The 21,841-nt window shown below is 39.5% G+C and overlaps 1 protein-coding gene across 3 annotated transcripts in view; it reads left to right on the forward strand.

The window, feature by feature from the left end:
- Window positions 1–5,221: 5,221 nt before the first annotated feature.
- Window positions 5,222–21,841, forward strand: part of mcamb (melanoma cell adhesion molecule b) — a 33,867-nt gene continuing 17,247 nt past the window's right edge. For all 3 annotated transcript variants that reach the window (XM_054602241.1, XM_054602249.1, XM_054602256.1), the window contains exon 1: window positions 5,222–5,385. In XM_054602241.1, the coding sequence (XP_054458216.1) occupies window positions 5,322–5,385 (64 nt within the window). In that variant the 5' untranslated portion in view covers window positions 5,222–5,321. The remainder of the gene's footprint in view (window positions 5,386–21,841) is intronic.

The following is a 21,841-nucleotide window of genomic DNA, read 5'->3' on the forward strand; positions in this document are numbered from 1 at the left end:
CTCTGAAGATGTTCCCGGTTTGGTAACATTGCCTGCTCCTTCCTATGTGGCTCTGACCTGCACTCCCAGGCAATCCACTTTGCTGGAACAGTCAGATCAGATGGCAGATGGTGGTGTTTTCCAGCCGTGAAGGTTACAGAGATCAGCGTACATGACACGGCCCACCCAATTCTTTGATCCGTTTCCAGCTGCACAAGCTGTGATAGTTCACACAGGATCAAATAATACTGAGCTTAAACGATTACCAACAGTTTTATTGTCTCAAAGTTTGAAGTGTTGAATTGTCTGAAACGCATATTGGCCCCTCAAGTCTTCTGCGAAGCAAATTATGGGCCACGCCAAACGGCAGGATTAGACTGAAGAGTATTTTTAGTACCAACTACCATTTAAATATACGTTTGATCACCTCAGTTCAGTAACTTTTCAAAATCATCAAAGACTAATTAAAGAATTGTCTGTTTTTGTGATTTTTCAGACAAATTGAGATTATAGATGTATACAGTATGTCTTTATGTCGGCCTATATATAACAAGAAATTGCAGGACAGAAATCCTAAGAGATTTAGGAACAGTTTTATAACATCATATAACTCTCAAATATTGATATCGTATCAGTTTCAACATTTTATAAATTTTGCTTTAGCTATCATTTACCCATTTGGTTGTTTTGTACTGAGATCTCAAATCTACTGTAATTAATTTACTGACGTGTTCCTTTCTATATGTATACTGAGCTACTCTCCACTCTGTGGCAGTCTTAGGCAGCAGACCTTTAAAAAATGATGTTGACTTATACGAAGCCAACCAAAACAACCTGGTCTCTGACCAGAGGGTCAACAGCACAGTATCTTGTGTCATTTTCCTGCAGCCCTCTGGCACTCTGGATAATTTGTTTTCATTGCCTTCTTACAGTTTGGCAAACACTGTAGTTATCCAAACCCTGATAGTCAAAGCCACGTTTAGGGTTAAATCCTGCAACCCAAGTGCAGTTCAGCATCATGTAATAGATATGATTTCCTCTGGCAGGTACTGTGTTTTTACATGGTTTATTTAGGGAGTCAGTTGGATTCAACTCCCTTATTATGTCCATATTAAGCTTGTCATCTAGCACCAAGAGGGAGTTATATTCACAGGTTTTATAAAGGGCTGGATGTAGATAAATATTATCTTTGAAACAGTTATTGATGGAGAACAACATTTAGATATGTTTTGTAATGTGAGTGAGTGGATATGTTTCTGCCAACTTTGTGTCAAATCTTCCGTTCACCATTAGATTCATGACTAAATAATCAATGATAACAGTTAGAAATTTGATAAATAAAAACATATGGTATTATTGGTTAAAAATCTCATAAACAACTCCAAAGCTTTCATCACATTTATATTGCGATCTAGCTTATTTCTGATAGATGCACCACAATATGTATGACATCACCCTTATCCAGCTCAGAACAACACTTCAAACCAGTGAGTAAAGCAAGGACAAAGAAATACAACAAAATACACAAATCTCTCATGTAAAAAATAAGTAAAAATATCCATCATCCAAACATGTATTCCCTATTAGGACCATGCAGCTGCATGTAATATGTGCATGAAAACTATCAGAACATGTTTGTGTATTGAGAGGTTAGGTTCCTTGCTCAGCCACAAAGGGTTATTATATCTGCCTTGTGACCAGTAATGAGTTGGTGGCTTTAGATGCTCTGCAGATGCATCAGTTCACCATTGAGCAGGTGGAAGATTTGTTCGGGATGGAGTTAGGTTTACTCCTCATCCTCCAGGCTCAGCTACATATAAGGTTATCCTGTCTCTTGTTGATCCTGCCCAACACACCGTTGCAAACAGCAGTCCTGATTTCATCATTAAATCATTAGACAGAGGTCAAGCACAGACACTTGTTGAAGGCCTATAGGCTACCATATGTCCTGCATGCTGAAAGTTGGAGCCCCATTATGTAAAAGAGGAGTGACACCTTTTCATATCCAAATAATCATGTTTATGATTTGTGATCAAATATGTATGGATTTTAAAGATATGCATTAGTAATCAACAACAAGTTAACAGTTAAAAACAGGACACAAATTTAAGGAGAGAGGAAAAAAACGTGATGAATAAATACAATTAATAGATACAAAACATGTGCATAAAAGAGGCAGAAAGTCCTTCTGCACAAAGAGAACATATTGGTGATGGAGTTATTTTTTATTAAAAAAACTTTTCCTTGGTGTGAAATAGGTTCGATGTAAATCATTTGATGATTGTTTTTTTTTTAGGTTTCAGTTATAGCTTTCTTAATGTGATCCAAGTCCAGTAGCACATTATCTGTCATGTGTCCGAAGTCTTTGGTCCAGACCCGTTCAATATACAGAAGTTTGTAAGAAGATACAGAAAATAATGAGTACAGTTTTGATACTAATCGCTTTGTCCAGCCTTGTGAATTCAAGATAGAATGCAGATGGCGTGACCCAAATGGTTCATCCCATTATATCCCATATGCTTAAAGTCATGATCTTAGTTGTAGGTGTAGAAAAAAAAGAGGTTTTTTTGGACTCCTTATCAGCGATGCGCCGTGTTGAAAATACAAATGATATAATTTGGCCAAGGCAGAGTTTAGATCATTTGAGCGGAATATTAGGATAAACCAGGTCCTCTAGCCTGCATGATCAGGCATGATATTCTTCAATTGGTTTCCAAGATACTGATGCATCTGGATTGAACCAAACTGAGAGTGGTCTCAGAAAGAAAGACCAAAAATAATATTATATTTAGCATTGAAAGACCTCCTTTAGATTTAGGCTTTTGTAATGTTGACATCTTGAGTCGTGGTTGTTTCCTGCCCCATATGAACTTGGAAATTAGGAAGAGCAGTTTATTCCAGTAATTAGATGGTGGAGATAGGGGTAACATAGATGTCAAGAAATGAATCCTCTTTAAAATAATCCTCTTCACAATTGAAACCCGAGTCTGTAGCGATTTTGATCTGTTAAGGTAAGATTCAACACATTTATAAATGCCAGTGGTGTATAGTAACGAAGTAGAAATACTTCGTTACTGTACTTAAGTCGTTTTTTTGGATATCTGTACTTTACTTTACTATTTATATTTCTGTTGACTTTCACTTCTACTTCACTACATTTTGCAAAGAGAACTGATACTTTGACTCCGATACATTTCCCCTGAAACCTTCGTTACTCGCTACAAAATCAAATCTACCTTTAGAAAGAAAATGACTCATGAGACCAACGTCGGGACTGTGGTGGAACACAGACCTGTGGTTCTGTGGTGGAACACAGACTGCAAGCAAGCAGGTTAGTGAATCAGTGGTCCTAGCTAGCAAGTTAAATCACTGGTTAATCACGTTAATGCGCAATTGCAAACAAGTGCTCTCAAAGCCGCGGTTTGTTGATTCCCAGTGATTCCCAGTGATGCCCAGTGATGCCCAGTGATTCCCAGTGATGCCAGCTAGCGAGCGACCACATGAGTAGAGTTCCACTCTACGATGACTGGTTTCATGATGGAAGCAGAAACGAAAGCACCTGCTACTCCCACAACAAACCACGGTGGAGACGAAGACCAACACCCGTGGCCATATCTACAAGAAATGTTTTCTTATGTTGGAGTGAAAGACTCTTTGTACCGGATGAAGTGCCTCTTATGCCCAAAGCTACTGAAACACTGGCATTCAAACACTCCCCATCCAACCTCAGGAAACACATTGAGGTCAATTAAGATTAATCCCATGAGCCGCAACGTTAATGTTTAGTTATCATAATTATCATAAACCTGTTCAGATATCTAGTGTTTCCCACAGGGTGGAGTATATCTGTGGCGGGGGAGGGGGGGAGACGGGTGTCTGATCTTCTAGTTTAGCTACACATGGTGTATGTTAGGCTGCTGTCTCTGTTTGTACCTCCTTGTCCTTGGTCATGGTGGCCACAGCACTTAAAAGAATAAACTTCATAATTCTCAAAATTCTAACCCTTTGCTTTTTTATTAACAGCATTTACTTGTACTTTTACTTTCAATACTTAAGTACATTTAATATCAGAAAATTACTTTTGATACTTAAGTACAGTAAATATTAGATACTTTAAGACTTTTACTCAAGTAGTATTCTAATAGGTGATTTTCACTTTTACTGGAGTCATTTTCCAGTAAGGTATCTTTACTTTTACTCAAGTATGGCTTTTGGGTACTTTATACACCACTGATAAATGCCCATATAATCTTTTAAAATGTTTTAAATGATGGGAATTAAAAATGTCAAGGACTCTTAATAGAGAGATTCATTTAAATCTTTGGATTTGATTTGTTTCCCCCCTATTATTGAGAAGCTAGTATTTTGCTGATAGTGCTCCAGAGATTTTAAAGTAGTTTCATAAACATTCATCTGGCCTAGTCTTGTTTTAATGAGATGAGAGAAATATGAGATTGCTGTGTTCCTTATCAAGTCTTTAATGGAATTCCAAAGAACCATTGGGTCATTAGTGGTCCCAGCATTTTCTGAATTGTAAACAGTAGAGGCTTCTCTGAAATAAGTGCAGAACTCATTGTTGCTCAGTAAATTCACATTAAAGCACCATCTTGTAGCTCTTTGGACATATGCCCCAAGGATATTTCAGTAGTCACTAGGCTGTAATCTGATAACGGAGAAGGGAGAATGTCAAAACAATGAATTTGAGATAATTCATTTTGTAAATCAGACTAAGATTTATCTTATTCTAGAATCAAATCTGTGTCTGTTTAGTTAAAAAAAAGATATTGTCTGGATGTAGGTATGTCATGGTTTGTGTTGACAAAACACAAGTTATAATACTCCTGATAGGGACATGTATGGACTCATTTTGGAGTCTTGTTAGAGAAGCTGTAAATGATAACTTTATACAGTATTGTGCCCCAGACCTCCGCCCTCCTCGCTGCTCTCACTCAACCTCCTTTTTTTTGTACACTGCAAAAAATATCAACCTCAGTCATTCATTTGAACTCGGGCTCTGAACTCTTATCAGTCTATTTATCCAAATAAATAAGCCAGCAAAAACAAAAACAAAGACCGAGTTGTGCAAAGCAAATAATGTGTCGATAAAAAAAAGAAAAAAAAAAAGAAAGTGATTTTCACACCTCCTGTGCGCGTGAATGAGTCGTACAAGACGGACACTTTTTACAGCGTCAGCACCTCCCGTCTCTGCCCCTCCCGCATCCTCTGCCTCCCCGCGCTGCACCGCCGCTTCTTTCGCACAGTTCTCCAGGAGGACCGGTGCCTGTCAGACTGCCTCCATTCAACACCTCAGCACGGACAGCTTGCATTGCCGACCGACGACCATGGCTGCTCGGAACTACGCTTCACTGCTCGTGGGACTTCTCGCCCTCTGTCACACCTGGGGAGGTGAGTGCCCGAGAAATGTTTGATCCTTGACTCGATCCGTGCAACACCAAGGGGGGTTTGTACTGTTGGTGTTTACACAAGATGCACCACAGGTAGACGTGCGTAAAACAGCCCCGAGACAGAACATTTGACATGAAAGTAGGACTTCTAGAACTGCCATGGGTGGGATGCAGGACTGCTTTTTATCTTGCACGAGCATACACTTCTGATGTCTTGCAACTGAGCCAACAGAGGTAAAACTCTGATTTTTTTGGTAGCTAAAGTGGTCCAAGGTCAACTGTTGCCTGCAGATAAACTTGTCCTCCCTGCAGGGTGCTCATACCTCCATGAATAGATATAGTACTGCACAGTCGCTTATAGTAAAAATAAATCTACCCTAGCAAGGTAGTCAACCTTCAAATGCACCTCATGTTGTTGTAATCTGGGTGTATGTATCTGGCTAAAAAAGTTTTTCTCCCCTCTATCTTTAAAAATAAATAAATCTCACAGCAAATAGATCTCAGAGGGAAGATACTTTTACTAATCCAAATATGATAGAAGGCTGTGGCTTAGTTACACTTAGTTAAAATGCATTCCTTAATTTGAATCCATTTCATTTGTACTGTGTGGGTGTTTGGAGGTTATGTGATGGATACAAATGGAGGAATGTAAACTCATAAAAGTGCAAACTATTGAAAGACTTATAGTGTTATGTTGTGAATTAACATGTCAGGACTGTTGGACACGTATTATTATGTAAAACATTCCAATTTGAATTAACATAATGAGATGTCATACTTTGCTAATTTCCATGGCATAAAAAAAAGCTGGTTATGGTAAGTTCACTGCATGTATTTTGAGCCAGAGATATCCACAGAGGTCCGGTTGTATTCAGGGAGCTCTCCGTCTGCTTTCTGTCAGCTTTCGTCTGTTCCCAGCAGTCATCAAGTGGCTCGGTGCTGCCCAGGCAGCAAACTATGTTTCTATCAAACACAGAGACACACAGGCAAACACATTCCCAGAGCGAGATCCAGCTCTAACCGCACAGGTTCAGAGTGTGACGGCAAAAGAAAAAGAAAGTTAGCCTTTGCAGTTTATAATCTTTTTTTTTTAGAGTTAATCAGAGTACCTCTTTAAATCAACTGCGCGAGACAATAATAGAAAAGTTGGACAGCAACTTCTGATGTGCTTATTAATGTTTATTTTTAGAATGGAGCATGTGAGTGGAGATGTTTATGTGGTGGTATGTGGGTGAGAAGGGCACGCCACCTCAGCTATCCACATTACAGTTTCCTTTTAAAGGGCTTTTAATTTACGGTGTGAATTTACTTGTTTGTTTCAACAAGACAGGTCAATGTATGCTCCCCCCCCCCTCCAACCCTTCCTCTTCCTCAGGCCACGTCCACACTAACCCGTTTTCAAATGAATCCGCATATCTTTTTCTGCGTTTGCACCGAGCGTCCACACTACACCGCGTTTTAGGGCACCGAAAACGAATAAGTTTGAAAACGCTCCCGAGGACGGAGAAGTTTGAAAACGGCGCGTTTTCCTGATAGTGTGGATGACTGAAAACGAAGAAGTCCGAACACGATGACGTAGCCACCGGCGTTCGCTATTTGATTGGTTCTTAGCAGTTATGACGTGTCCTTCCCTGATTCGTCACCCCCTTACCACGTGACCCTTTTCCGTAAGAGAACAACAACAACAGCCTTGATACCGATCGACTACCAGGTTAATTCAACATAGACAAGGGGAGCACAGGTGACCCATGGCAACCCGGAGGGGGTTAGCGGTCTTTGGCTTCAGCTGGAATCAGCTGTTATGGAGAGATTAGAGGGACGTGTCCAGCGGCCTTATCAGCCCTACAGAACGGACTAATGACGTAGTTGTGTTGACCAGATGTATGGACCCATAATCTAGTAAACTTCGTTTAATGACTCTTCATTTAAAGTACATGTGCTGTCTGTGTGGGAGAGATAACTAGAGTTAGACCTGCAGTGTTGTAACTAAGTTTGAAAATTAAAACTTCTAAAAACTTCCACGAAATGTGTCTGTTTGAGTTCATGGAGGAAGATTTTAGAGGAAGTTCTTAAGTATCAAGCACGAGTATCAAGAGTAGTGTAATTGTATTATCTGTAACCAAGCAACCAATGTACTTCCTGTTTACACCGGCATGCGCTCTTTGTGAGCCACACTTCCCTCCTCTCTTGACCTCGCACTCTCCCAACGTCTTTACCTTTCCTTATCCCTGTTTGTTCTCGCCCACATGAACCTTTCCCCGCCTCGTCCCAGTATTGTCCTGATCACATGTTTAAGTTCAGCCTGACCATTGTCCATGATCTCTTTCATCTCTATCTGCTCTTATCGAGTTCACTTCCTGTTCTCTTCCTCTGGTTTTCTTCAGGCCTGGTGCCCTTCACCTCTAATCCATATCTACCCCTGACATTCATTGTGTTACATTCATTTTACCACTTAAGCACAGCAGTTTGACTATTAAGCATCACTTTTGCCATTGCCTCATTCAGAGGCTATAGAGATGCTCTGAGTCTCACATATAGCACCTGTAAACAATGATAAAATTACTGCAGATTAACTTTTTGTTAATTAACTATTTGAATAACTGACCAATCCTTTCAGCTCTACTGCTGTTGTAGTGACTTGTGGTCAGTTTTTCTCTCAATCAAAAAACTTCAGTGGTTATTGGCTCCAAGTTTTGATGATGTCAGGCCTGCTGGATCTGCAAATACACTGTGTTTGAATACATGCACATATAATTGCACATGCTGCACAGTCTCCAGCCCAAAATGACATCAGAAGAAAGACAAACATGCTGTTGGACTGCAGTGGTGAACCTCAATAAGGATACTATTCACTTCCTGTGACATCAGCTAATCAAGCCAGGCCAAAGAGCAGCCACATTGGACCTTGCTCATTTAAAGGTCATCAATTTTTTGCTGCGACTGAGGCGCTGTGCTTCGTTTTTACGGGCTCAAAAGAAGAAGTGATTTGGTCACGGACAATAAATGCCCTTGTTCTGTTTCGACCGCAGCACAGAAAGTCGAGGCCCAGTAATCTGGCAGAGGATCAGCAGAGCGTAGCGGGTGTGAAATGAAGTCCCTAAATTCAGACCTCTCTTACAGCACATATTCACAGTGGGGACTGTTCATTAAATGCATAAATGAGCAGAAAATAGAGTTTGGAGGTCTTGGATCGTCTTTGACGTATGTACATATACATATTTTGTTCCTAATCTCTATGCCTAAATTTCTTTAAATGAAAAGTAATTAAAAATACACTTATTCATTGCAAGCAGACTGTTGCATGATACATTCATGAATTTGTGACAAAATGATTACATATTCTTCAATGCGTCTTACTAACAAGCTGATGAAATCATAACCTCATCTCCATGCCCCCAAACCAGGTCCTTGTGTGCACAAAGTTCGTCACAGGCATGTGGTGTCTTATCTTTGTCCTGAAATAAAGCCTTTAGCTGTCCACGAGCTCTGTTTATGCTTTCCCATTCAACAGACTTCCCCGTACACCGCAAAGGAAGGGAGCAGTCCGTCGCTTTTTTTCAAATCTGGGCAGTGACGCTGCAACATCAATCTTCAGATGTCAAAAATTGTTTTGGTGAATTTGCAGTTGTTAGGATTAGTGAAACATAATCCAGATCCTCGGTGAAACCTGGAAAGGAAACAGTACAAAGACTAAAGAATGTCAGTCTTGTGCCATACGTTTAATAATATAATAAGGACAAGATAACTGAAAACAACAGGAAAATCCAAGGCTTATATTCTGACAATTGTTGTCAAACATGACGCAGAGGTTTTGAGTATCTTTGCCTGTTTTTTGCTGTATAAAGAAATCAAACTGCAGGAAGTACGTGGTTTGTTTTTTTTAAGGATAATGGACCTACCATCAAAATCCTGTCAAACCAAACAAAGATGTTGTTGGTGTTAACTGGTTAACATTGGTGTTGCGATCTGTCAAGTAATTTAAGTAACTGTACCCTGTATATTATGTAAATGAAGCCTAATGTTTGAATGAAGAAAAGCATGATCTTGTACAAATTTCAAAATTAGAATTTCTAAACAATCATACTCATCTTCAATTGTTATTCAGTCGGGTACAGCCAGTGGCTAATAGATGTTGCTGTCTAACTGACATTGCTTTGTCTCACTCAGTCACATAAACATCAAGGTGGTTATATACGACACTAAAGACATTGTTGTTCCCAGTTTATGGTTTGATTTGACCTGCTCTGTTGGTTTGGCCAATGATGACATCAAGTGAAACTTAGTTTGCCATTATCAAGTAATCCATACAGTAATCACCACTTGTGGCCATAGCTGTTGGTGTCCTGCAGAACCTTCATAGTCTGGCTTTAAAAGATCACTGTGAGATTATTACTGTAGTTTTTTCTGTCCTGGCCCCTCAGTGGTGGAATGAACTCCCCACTGACGTCAGGACAGCAGAGTCGCTGCCCATCTTTAGGCGCAGGCTGAAAACTCACCTCTTCAAGAAGTACTACCCTGAGTCTTCCTCGTAGCACTTATTGCACTCGTATTAGTTGCTGCACTTACTGTATTCGTATCAGTTCGCTGCACTTATTGAATTTGTATTTGTTTACTGCACTTATCCTATTCGTAGTAGTTTGTAGCACTTACTATATTCGGATTAGTCTGTTGCAATTATTGTTTTCGTAGTAATTTGCCTCTGCACTATACTTTTGCTCTGGCTTATGCTTTAAGATGCTTGTTTAAGAAAGGAGATGCACTTATGACTTCTGGTGACTAGTAGTTCTCTTGAATACCTATGTTGAATACACTTCCTGTAAGTCGCTTTGGATAAAAGCGTCTGCTAAATGACTGTAATGTAATGTAATGTAATGTAGTAATGTCGTAACCTTATAATATATATTGGCAGCGATGTGGTTGTTTGTAAAAATGCAGCAAATAGTGATTGCCATAGAGTGTATTTTCTGCAATCATCCAAAATCCAATGGAAAAATCCCATTGGCTTTTCTTTGAAGGTTGGCCTACACAAATATGTCTCTCCTGCAGTATTCTATACCTTTGCATCATTGTTGGCACTGTTCAGTTTCAATATAATGACCATGACAGCAGAAGAAAAGCTGCATTTGTTTTTAAGTGTTGTTTTTCATGAAACAGCATTTTTATCTGGCGTCTCCCTGCTGAACCATATAATGTGTTGAGGCTTCTCACTTGGGAGAACAAATTGCACAAGCACAAGGTTTCCTTTTACTGTTTGATCTCCCTTGTGATGTGAATAACATCCATTATCACCATTACCTGGGTCAATACAGCAAACAAGTGATGGAGAGGGTGGGGGGCTGTTCCTGGTGGAGAAAGCTCCCAGGACATGGTGATGTTGTCATCAGGGCCATTTTGTGTGCGTTCACAGAGAAGCAGCACATTATTGTTTGTATAACGTAGCTCAAGCAAAGAAACAATCTGCAGCCAAGCCTTGTTGAATGATATCGTAATATCAACACTTTTTTGTTGCAAAAGCGTGTGGTCCAACACTTGTTTACTGTGTAAAAGGAAAGAAGGAAGTTCATATTCTGCCTTATTCAGTCGACTGTTATCAGAACAGGGGAAAATACGCTTTTGTCCCAAAGAAAAATGTTTTTTGTTTTACACATGTTGACCTTAAATAGGCAATTTTGAAATTGAAAACTGCTTTCAGAAATACAGATTTTTCCGATTTGACCAGTTTGAACGCAACTTGCAACACATTTTGGTTTTATAGGAACCACCTCACCAGGGATGCCAGACTGAAAGCCTTAACACTATGTCCGCCTTGTCCGCAGATGTGCAACGAGGCATTTCATCTGTAAGTCATATTGGAGGGGCCTCAACACACATTGTACAGTGGAATATGATGTTTGCTCTTGAATTGACTGCAGGCTGAATCTGTTCATATCAGACAGTTTGGAGATCACCTTTAGCATGCGTAGCATCTGACTGTTACCACTTACTGCTGCTCTGCTGCTTTGAAGTTCCTTGATCAGACGGACAACTGCGTACACCTGGCACACACACACACACACACACACACACACACACACACACACACACACACACACACACACACACACACACACACACACACACACACACACACACACACACACACACACACACACACACACACACAAAAGGTCAGCTCACTGCCACTACTTAATGACCTGTTGTCATCATGTGTTATTTTTGTGTAAAGGAGGGTTACTGTTTCACTGCTGATGACAAACTGTTGAACCTGGCTGGTTAAATTCATTTTAACCTGTAAAGGGCATCCGTACAATATGAAAGAATTTATTTATTGAACTTATAAAGATAACACCAGCCCCGCCTCAAGGCCAGAGTAGCTCAGTTCAACTGCCCACAAACTGGTTGTGTAAAAGCTGTGAGAAGAGTATAGAAAAGGTATTCAAAGTTTAGTATGATAGGTATTATAACACATAGTAAACTCTTTAACTAACGCCATCAGAATATCAATTGAGGATGCTGTACATGCACTGTACTTAATGCATTTTGGCACAAATTCAAGTCATCATACCAAAAAGACTAAATGGGGCAAACAATCTTTCAAACCACACACATTGAAAGGCTTCTTCTTTTGGCATTTGGCTTCATAAGACAGAAAACAGAGTGAGTGAAGGTGGTGACATGCAGCAGGAATTGGCCCTATAGACAAAGATACACCCAAACTTTGTGGTGTGGTGTATTGGTTGTTCTTATTTTTTAAATAACACTCTTTAAATGGAGACTCAAGAAATCGATGCAAAGTCAGTCACCAATGACTCTTAACTGCTGAAACAATAGTTTTAAGTATTCATTTTGATCGGTGATTAAGCTTTGGCAGTATGTTGTCTCTAAATGGGCAGAGGTAGTATTCTCTGTGGCCATGCTAGTATTTATGAAGTCACTGATTTAATTAATAATGAATAAATTAGATTCGATCTAATGTCTTGCTCTATCTATTTATGTCCTGTTTAGACATGGCCTCAGCTACAGTCACGGCAGATTTCTTAATATACATAACATTTTCTGAAAACGTTTTCGAAATTATTTTGTAATTCTTAGAATTTTTATTTTGGAGTCCCTGAGAAAACAGTTAACACAAGGCTAATGAGCACCAAGAATAAAAGCTTCATCACTGTGAAAGGTATTGGCTTCAACAGGAGCTGCTACTAGATCCCTTAAACAACCAGAAATTGAGCCAAAAGGGGACAAGCTCACCATTAAACCTTCTGCAAATGGGGACATAAATCACATTAAAAGCCTGTCTTTTTTTTATCCAACTCGAGGAAAGCAGGAAAATTGTAAAATTCACAAAAAAAAAACAACCTCTCCTGTTAATTTCTTTTAGTGACCCTGGATCTTTTTTTTTTTACTGCGGTGTCAGAAGTTAAGAGGTTAATGTGGTGCTTTCATAGCCACTTGAGTAGAAATGGATGGAAATACAAACAGGATGTGGGGTTTTGTTGCATCTACGGTCACTCAGTTCAGTGTTTTGCAGGTGTGAACCTTGTAAACTGTGAAGGAAAGCAGGATGTAGGACTTCTCTCTCTCTCCTACGCATTGTTTTCAGAGCACAATTCACAGTATTACAGGACTGTTTATGTGATCACCCCCCATTTGGAAGTCGTTTAAAAGTCATGGAGAGTTGATTTTACGAAGCTGGCAAGGGGAAGAAAGCTCATATGCCTCCACTATCAAACTGTCAGGTACTGTTTGAGCAAGGCACTAAACCCCAAACTGCTTTAGTGGCTCAACCCTTTGATGCTACACATGAATATGAAATGGATAGCAGATATGGATGGAGCTACCTTTATTATATTGGACAAGAAGTGCTGATCACTTAATTATCACTTCTTGTCCTGTTGTAAATGTAATATGAATAGTTGTTATTTTATTCTTCCAGATTAACTGCTAGACTTCCGCGCACTTGAGTTCAGTGAGGTTACTGCAATAATAATAATAATAATGACTACTCTGTGGGATGGCTTGCTAGTTAAACTTGGGTCACGGTTGAAACAACAAACCAAACCGAACTCTACAATGTTGTATCAGTCCTGAAATAAACTCTCAACCTTCAGCGGGTTCTTCTTCTTTAGATAAATTGAGAAAACTCATCAGCCAAAAACATCAACATTACATAGGTCACTGAGAAGACTTCTGTGATTATGTAAGACATAGTGGAGAGGTGCAGAGAACACGGGTGCTAGTGTAAGGTCAAGGGCTGTAAGAATCATTTAGATAGAAATACATTGATTTAAACCTTTTAATCACTGTCTCTTTTAGCAGTGCAAAGTTTAGGAAAATATGCTTGCAACTTAGTGTTTTTGTTCCCCACAAGTAGGTTGTTTGGATTTTTGGTATGTCTGTCTGGCTCACTTTGATACACAAAAGTAATAATTGGGGTTTCGGGTTTTTATAGCGTCTGGAAGTTGACAGATCAGCTGTTTGTCCAAGAATCTTTGGAAGAAAGTGAAGTTACAGTTTTGACCACAGAGGAATAGCTGTGATTGTTCTGTCCTATTCTTTTCTATTATTTTCCATCAGCCATTAAGCTCATGGAGTAATATGTTGTTAATTAATGGTCCAGACAGCTGCCATGTCAATGGTGTTAATGGGCCAGCCCACAGGAGGGATGCAGCTTTACCAACAAACACTGAGCAGCTTTTTGTTATAAAGAAACTTTCTGCCTTAAGTTTCACCTTGGCCCGTTTGTGTTACAAGGATGTAATCAGAAGATTCAACACAGAATTCAGTTGATTTCAGTTTTGAATCTGTGCATTTTTATACTAAGTTATGTTCACTCCAAGTTATGTCGTTGCTATGTTGATCCTAATCCAACCCTATCTGCTTGTAGCTCAGTGGGTAGAGTAGGTCGTTAGATGGGTAAAATGCAGAGGTAAATCCCCTTTTTTTTTCTCATTTTGTTTCAACAGTTGTTTTGTGGCACCCAGATGAGCCAGCTGTTCCTTTTTGTCAGTCACAGTGACTCCGATGTCAAATCGATGGTTTCTACATGGTGGTTTGGCCTTAAGAAATAGTGATCATTCTAAGGCGTTGCAGGGGTGTGGAGTTTTACCAAAATGTAGAAATCAACACCATTCACATACACACTGTCAGATGGGATAAGGGATGTGTGATATATGGGCCACATGTGTATTAGGAAACTCATCCGGGCAAAAGTTAATTAACTTCACTGACATTGCAAACTCCTTAATTTGTGAGGAAATTGAGTAACTAAAATCCATCAAAACCACAAAAATATCACATAAAAACCATTTTTACAATTACCACACTGTTAGTTTCTGAAGTGTACAGTGTCTTAACCATTTTATGAACTAGCTCAATCTGTTAGTAACAACTCCTTGTATTTAAATAGTCCACTGTGGATAACCTGAAACCTGAGAAGGAAATTGTTTAATGTTGTGCATGCACCCTTCTGAAAACAGCTGCTCTAATGCCTTTAATGCAAACAGTTTGGTTGTACGTACAATGTCTCCACTGTTTTCCTCCTCTCCAGATCTGTTTTCATAGATGAGTATGAGCTGACGTTGTTTGCTCCACAATATTTTAGGAATAAAATATGGGGAGATTATATGAGCCAAATTAAATTTGGATGAGATGATTGATTTAGATGCTGCCCTCCACAGGGTTTGAGTAAGAGCACAGACAGACATGCAAACACAAACAAATACCTAAACAAGGCATAGAGAGATTTAACTATAAACTCTTAAAGAATATTAACTCCAGACATGTTGAATGATGGTTGATTACTTTAAAGATTTTTGCCTTACATTTTCTTTACAAAAGTTTGAAGACATATACATAAGATATTTAAGAGAGACACAAAATATTGAGGCTGAAGATGGCTTCTTAACTGTAGCTTTTTTTTCTTCATGATAAAGAAGAAAATCCTTTGTATGTGAGTGCTAGTGTTTCGTTTCTTCAAGGAAATTCATGTGACAAGGTCTCAGGCCACTAGGAAACCTTAAAAGAAACTAAGAAGTCTCTCGTTATCAGATTTTAACCTCATACAATTTTGTCAGGAGAGAAGCTTTTAAAAATGAGCATCCAGAGAGCTGCAGGATATCCAGCAAGCAAATCTGTGATTCTGGAAAGCATCAATAAGACCTAATGCACCAGAATACAGCATACAAAACCAGCAGTACCTGGTATCTGACACTGATAAGATGCTTATAAGATATGGCTACGAGGGTGGGCTTGAATTTTCTTCCAAACCTAAATGGGGGAGATGTGGTTTCCAGACATTGGCATGCTGAGCATGTGGAGTTAACTAGAGAAAACCTCCATACTGTGTGATTGATTTTTTCCAGCATGATATACGGTCAAGTGTGTTCATGAGAACAGTTTATAGAAGGAAAAACCAGGCATGTGCTTTAAATTTGTGATGTGTTACTGAAAGTTGATTTGAAACCAGAGCAGACAGGTTAACTTCAAACTTTCTCAGTACGCAGGCATTTTTTTTTTTTACTTTGGTGGTCAAAAAACTACATAGAGATTTGAACTGATGGTAGATTATATTGGAATATTTATTATATAATGTAGAAGTCCTATATAATGTTAGTTTGTTGATGCGAATACAGACCATTGATTGGCAACAGTGGTGGCAGAGGAATGCAGAATCCATAAACATCTACTCTATCACTAGGTGCTGCAGGTTGATTTCTGGCCTTTTCCCACTCTGACAGGGCGATGTATGTGCTTTTTCCCTTAACGTCTCTGCTCTGAGGTCAAACACACACAGGCTCCTCTCTGTCCTTCTGCTAAGTATTGCCAATGTGAGAGAAACTCCTCTCCTATTGCCCTCTGGTCTCTTTAGCTTTTACGTGGGATAGAGAAATGACCAGAAACCATGGCTAATTAATGGAAAGCGCTATAGCTGCTGGGTTAGTGTCAAGTGAAAGTTATATTAATAATAAACCCATCATTTCTCTCCCATCTGTGGCTTGAGGTTTAGTTGAGGCAGAATGATTAAGTCTGTGGCTGGTCTGATAGCAATACAATGTGAGTCTGGCCTGGTCAAAACATTTTATTTTCATGTCTCTATGCCTGTGTTTTTTTAAGTTGCATTGTGTTGAGCTCTTATTGCTAGATGTTAGAAAAAGAATGTTGGTAAAAAGAACTAGCAGAGATTTGAGCTCCAGGGCTTCTTGGATCTGAAGTTGTCCTCTGGGAGCTTCGCAGGCACAAGTGGAGACTAGAGGCCTGTCAGGATCTCTGTCTATTCTCTGATAGTTCAACACCCTGCTTAATAATGGATGTTGTTTTCCTGAAACAATGCTCCATGCTGATCTAATGCACATTAGGACCCTTTTAAACCTAATGCAACCTGTCAGGCCTCAACCACGACACTGTGCCGCTGACTCCACAGAGCAGACGGATGTGTTTGCTGTGGCTGCACAGTGTTACATTAGGTCGCAGTTAGTAGTTCACTTTTATGGTTTGTTCTCTTCTCTGGCTCTAGTGTTTGTCTATGGGATTATTAATGTCCGAATAGGAGTATAACGCAAAGCTTTACTAGTTTTACTTTACCTGTTAATTATTTTTGTGCATCTAGTCGGTTCTCTTCTGATGAAACGGAGATTACCAAAATATATATTTTTTCTATCTAGCTCACACCCGATATTCAGTAGAAAGTGATCTGGTATGATTTGATTTGGTTTCATCCATTTAATTTTAATCGACCTTCTCCAAGTAGAAACAGCTGATGCAGTCAAAAGGGGCCCTTGTTTTCATTGCTGCATTGCTTGCTTCATCATGCTGCACACACCTGGGACCTCAGATCACAACATGTGAGTTATTTTAAATCAAACGTATTATTTGTCCTGTAATAAAGAGGCAAAGCTCTTGGCAAGTAAAGCATGTGATCAAGAGATATGTTCTACACTGATATAGGTTTAATTCTTTTTGCAAGAACATTAGTTCAATTAAAAACACATTTCTATGGGCAGATTGCACAAATTACCAGTTTAATTCTTACCTGTGAATCCCCCCCTGGGGATTTGAATTTGTGCAGACAGTTTCCAAAGCAGCCTTAAATTACATTTTTACCTTTAAGCTGGATGTTTTACCCATGGAAACAGGAGGTTGTGTCTGCACACAACACAGTGAGGGATAATTTAGTCATTAATTTATTCAAGTATAAACCAATGGGATATAAGCTACGGAGAATATAGGAGGATGTACACATCCAAACGTGACGATTTTAGAGGATTTTGTAATGAGTTCTTTATAAATTCCATGAAATGGTATCAATAATTTAGTAACATAATGGGTTATATTGTCAATGTAACTTATTTTAACGTCTCACTGGACCAACTCTGTTATCGTACAACCGTCTTAAATTGTCATGCTATGTGAATTCTTCTACAATCGTTCCCATCTCAACCATCCATCCTACTGTATAGGCCATGAATGCAGTATAAGGTCACCACTTCCTTTCTCAGGAAGGAAATTGTTTCCATGACGTTAAAGTGCCCATTTTATGGGATCTTTAACTTACATATTTATATGACATACATGGGAATGCACAGATTTTTGCCTATGATATAGATTGTGTTGCAGATACCTCTGTATCAAATATTCATTTCAGAAACTCTCACCTGTTCATATACACAAAGGTAGCATATAGATATCGTGTCATGAAAGAGATTTTACAAATCATTATTACCACTTGTAGTGTTCACCAAAAAAGGAAAGAGTTGCTGCTGAGTACTTTATCCCGTGAGTCAATGGGTGAAAAGCTTTCAGTGTGTGTGTGTGTTTATCTGTGATCTATCTTTAGCCATATGTGCCAGCAGCAAGCAACGTACGTTTCATACTTGTGAAGCCATGTCATGGGACCTCTCTCTTTCTTTCTCTCTCTCTCTCTCTCTCTCTCTCTCTCTCTGTACCATCACTATCAGCACTCAAAATCCCCTGCCTGTTGGCCTTTCTCATACTTCCAAAGCAGCTTGTGTTATTTTACTTCTGTCTGCTCACAGAGTAGTTGATATGGGGACCATTTTGTCGTCTAGGACGTGGGAAAGAGGATGGAGGGGGCGTTCGTACCACTATGGGAGCAGGCAGGAGGTCCACTGAGATTCACTCAAACACACTAACAAACACTCTCACACACACAAACACACACAGGCATACAAATGCAAGTAGGCATAGATTTGTGAGATTGTGAGAGTAATTTAACATTGTTTTTTTAATATTATGGGAGTTGTGGGTTTGGACATGGGAAGATAACCTCATCCCACATGAAGTCAAAAGTCCTGTATTCAACACATATGAATTGTGTGTGTCTGCCTGTGCGTGTGTGTGTGTGTGTGTGTGTGGGGGGGGGGGGGGGATCATATCAAAATAGCTGAGTGTGGAAACTAAAGAAGAGTAGGTCTCTTTGCCAAGTAGATATCAAAGGCTCGGGAACAGAGTGAACTCTCTTTGGAGTGTAACTGCTGAAGGAAGACCAAAGACCTCAGGTCAGTTAACCTGTGCTGATCCTCACAGTTACAGGCCTGCGGTTGGATCTTCACAGCTGTGGTCTGCGAATACTCCTTAGGGCTGGGTACAAAAGAGAAAATACGCGATGCACTTTGTTGTGAAGTAGGTAAACTCCAAGTGAATAAAATTGTAAACTAAGGGAAGCCTCTGGGGTTACTTCAGGCACACTCGCACCGAGCCAAGGATGAAGTTGAAATGCCTTTATTAGTTTAGGGCATTTCAGTATCTCGATACCTAAAGCTGTCAGCTGAAACTTCTCCAGCCAAAGAAACCTTCATTTGATCTTTTTTGTACCCAGATGTGGGGAAAAAAGGACTGTGTGGTTTTGCTCGCAGCCAATCACTCAAGCCTTTTTTTAAAAGGAATAAAATGCCCAAGTTGTGGAGTGAAATGTTGAGTTGAATAGACCTTTTTCACTGAAGATACTTCAACTTGTTTTAACACAGGTGTAACTGATAACGTTAGTATTATTGCTGCGACAAAGCAGAACAGATAATTACCTCACCTACCCCTACCCAGCACAGCATAATTCACTTTTTCCCCCACATTTGTCACTGAAAATGGATCCACCATGCCAATACAATACACAGGCAGATGAAATTTAATTTGTGAAAACTTTTCATTTAAGAGTTTCTTTCTACTGACAATATTGTTCATCAGTTATCAGAGGGACTCTGTGTTCTCTATATATTATCCAGAGTAACAGGTATAATGTTTCTGTTGTGGCAGAAAACAAACAAAATGACCTTTTTATAAGAGACCCATCCAAAACTTAACTGCTATGCTGTTGTAACAGTTGTGATTCAGCAGAGCCCCCTGAAAGATGGACTGGAGTCTGGCATGCTGAGAACCGAGCCAGGTCTGAGCTGTACAACAGGTGGTCTGTTGAAATGGAATATAGCGTCAGATGACCAGGAGAAATCAGAGAGCGATGTGACTCCCTCTCTATCTCTCCCCTGTTGTGTGGTCCACTCTGATCTTCTCCTCTGTATTTACATTCTTTGTAGCCATCGTCTTCTCTGCCTTTTGGAAATCGTTAAGTCCAATGGCATGTTGAGTGGATACTGCCGGCATTCGGCTCCAGCGCCCTGGGGATCAGTGAGTGTGTGTGTGTGGGGGTGTTAGGGAAAGTGTCTGGAGGGTCACTGTGACAAGTTGACCTTGTTTTCCTGCTGGCATCGTGGGAATGTTCAGTTTGGTTGCTGCAGCTGCCACTGTCCATCTCATTGTCCCTGCACACAGCAATTAAAGCATCACCTGAACTCCACACAGGCCTCATGCAGAGGAGTATTCAGCACTTCAGTACTAAGTCTTGGGATCGCAATGATTAATGATTGATTGTATTATGAAACTGTCAGTTATTCTTTGATACCCTAATTTTGAGAAAGCAAGACTATAAGTTTGGCATTTCAGCACGAACAATATCCATGAAAGTTGTGACTGCTCAGATTCATTTACCATGACCATTAAAAATTAAACATGTAATTTGACACTGATCAACTACATCTGGTTTACTAATCTGCACTCATCCTATATTGATACATTCAAACCTGAAACTCCTGTAATTCCTCAGAGTCTAGTTTCTAGCTGCTATTTCTATTTGGATCTGTTGGCCAGTCCTCTCTACTTCATGAGAGTTACTGTGTGCAGCCAACATAGCGGGAATAGAGTCATTCAACCTGCCCAAGGTCGCAGCAACAAGACTAGTTTTAGAAGCGTCTCTACTTAATGCAACGATAGTAAGGTCACTAGACTCCTCATTAAAAAAAGAAAGCCTTGTTAACTGGTGACCACTAATGCAAGCAAACAGGATAAAGAAGCATGCATATTTATGAAGAAAGAATAAAACACACTTGGGTCAAAGAGCTGGGGGTGGGTGGGGTTGGAAAGTTCCTAACAATACCAACGTGCACTTTGGATCAAAGAGGTTCTGAATTCTCTGCAGAAATATTTGAGACAGGATTGTTAGCTGGATCTTTAAAAAAATATTAATAAAATATGTATTGTATATGTAAATGATGTATTGCAAAATAGTTGCTGCACAATATCATGCATATTTAGTATTTTATTAGTCGATAGTGCAGAAAATCTGTCGTTCTTTTATTTGAGTGACTCATTCATGGCATTATAAACCCTGCTGCATGTTGACTTTATGGATAAATGTGTCTGCTATGCCAGGAGCTGTATGGGGGATTCATGAGTCACCGAGAGTCCTTTTCGTTCTGAGTGCTTGTTTAAATCCAAGAGCCCTGTGTGTGTGTGGTTTGTGTTAAAATGCCTTGGGGTGCCTTACAGGACTAATTTGATTGATGAACATGTGACAAGGCCTTTAGTGTATAGGTTTTTAAGAGTTTCTCACATTCCTTTGCACCATTTAGCGAAGCGGAGTTGACCCAAACTAAGTGGGGCTTCTGTTCTGGCAATGGGTCTATGCAGGGGGAATAAGAATTTGGCTGCGTCCGCCAATCCCTTAAATATGTCTCTGAAGAATCTTAGTCTTCCAGGAGACATGATCTGCTGTATTTGCTTGTCAAAAACAGATTTGCATTGACTAGAGTCACTTGAGTGAATTCTTGTTAAACTGAACCCATATTTTTCCCCTTAACTACTCTTTAATTTGGAAAAGAAGTCAACATTTATTTTACTATATTGCAATATTACATAGATCATATTCAGAATATCTGCTTCCAGATTCAGATAAAGGGGCCAGTATTGAACCACCATAAAATTTAGGGACTTGCAAAAGACAGATTTAGTAAATAAAAAGCATCAAAAGTAAGGGTCAAATTGGATTTAGCAAAATACAAAGCTTCAAAATCACTGGATCCTCTAAACCCCCTTGCGCCTTTACATGAAGAGAAAATTGCTGTGCTGCATTAGTACTTGGATGTTTTTTAAATGTTTCATGCATTATGTATTTT

This window comes from Anoplopoma fimbria, chromosome 1 (assembly GCF_027596085.1).
Source record: "Anoplopoma fimbria isolate UVic2021 breed Golden Eagle Sablefish chromosome 1, Afim_UVic_2022, whole genome shotgun sequence".
Lineage (NCBI taxonomy): Eukaryota > Metazoa > Chordata > Actinopteri > Perciformes > Anoplopomatidae > Anoplopoma > Anoplopoma fimbria.